Genomic DNA, 513 nt, shown 5'->3' with positions numbered 1-513 from the left:
ACCCCAAATCAGCCCTTCCAGACCATTTGCACCCCTACCGTGAGGAGGAGTCCTTTCTAGCCCGTGTTCAGATAAACCAGTGCCACTAGACTTCTGGTGTTAAGTAGCTGTAAAGACTTTGACCTTTGGTTGCAAATGAGACCAGCTGAACAGCTGTTTAATTAAACAACAATTAAAGAATTGTTTGCCAGCACTATAAGAACTCCAGCCCTCTCTTTTCAGTTGCATGAACTTTTTCTGCCGTGAACATGACCTGTCACAATTTTCTTTCACTGCACATATTTGCTGATGCCAGAAGCTCTGTCAGAAAGAGTTCACAAATCAAGCCTTTGGCAGGTTGCAGGCTGGGTCTCATTCTCACCTACACATCGGTGCCTCGGGGGATGCGCTGTCTTCTCCAGCTGAAGCGCAGAGGTACGCCTTTGCTTGCTCCCCTCAGTCACTCTGCTCATTTCCAGCTGAAACACTTGGCTGTCTGAAACCCAGGTAAGAGCTCTTCGGTATTTCATTTTC

The 513-nt window shown here is 47.2% G+C and overlaps 1 protein-coding gene across 1 annotated transcript in view; it reads left to right on the top strand.

Moving 5' to 3' along the window:
• Window positions 1–383: 383 nt before the first annotated feature.
• The window catches only part of LAMB4 (laminin, beta 4), a 42653-nt gene continuing 42523 nt past the window's right edge, over window positions 384–513 (top strand). The window contains exon 1 of the mRNA XM_010081189.1: window positions 384–414. Within this exon, the coding sequence (XP_010079491.1) occupies window positions 384–414 (31 nt within the window). The remainder of the gene's footprint in view (window positions 415–513) is intronic.

Source organism: Pterocles gutturalis, unplaced genomic scaffold, assembly GCF_000699245.1.
Source record: "Pterocles gutturalis isolate BGI_N339 unplaced genomic scaffold, ASM69924v1 scaffold12264, whole genome shotgun sequence".
Classification (NCBI taxonomy): domain Eukaryota; kingdom Metazoa; phylum Chordata; class Aves; order Pterocliformes; family Pteroclidae; genus Pterocles; species Pterocles gutturalis.
This window is presented reverse-complemented; position numbering and strand designations above follow the sequence as displayed.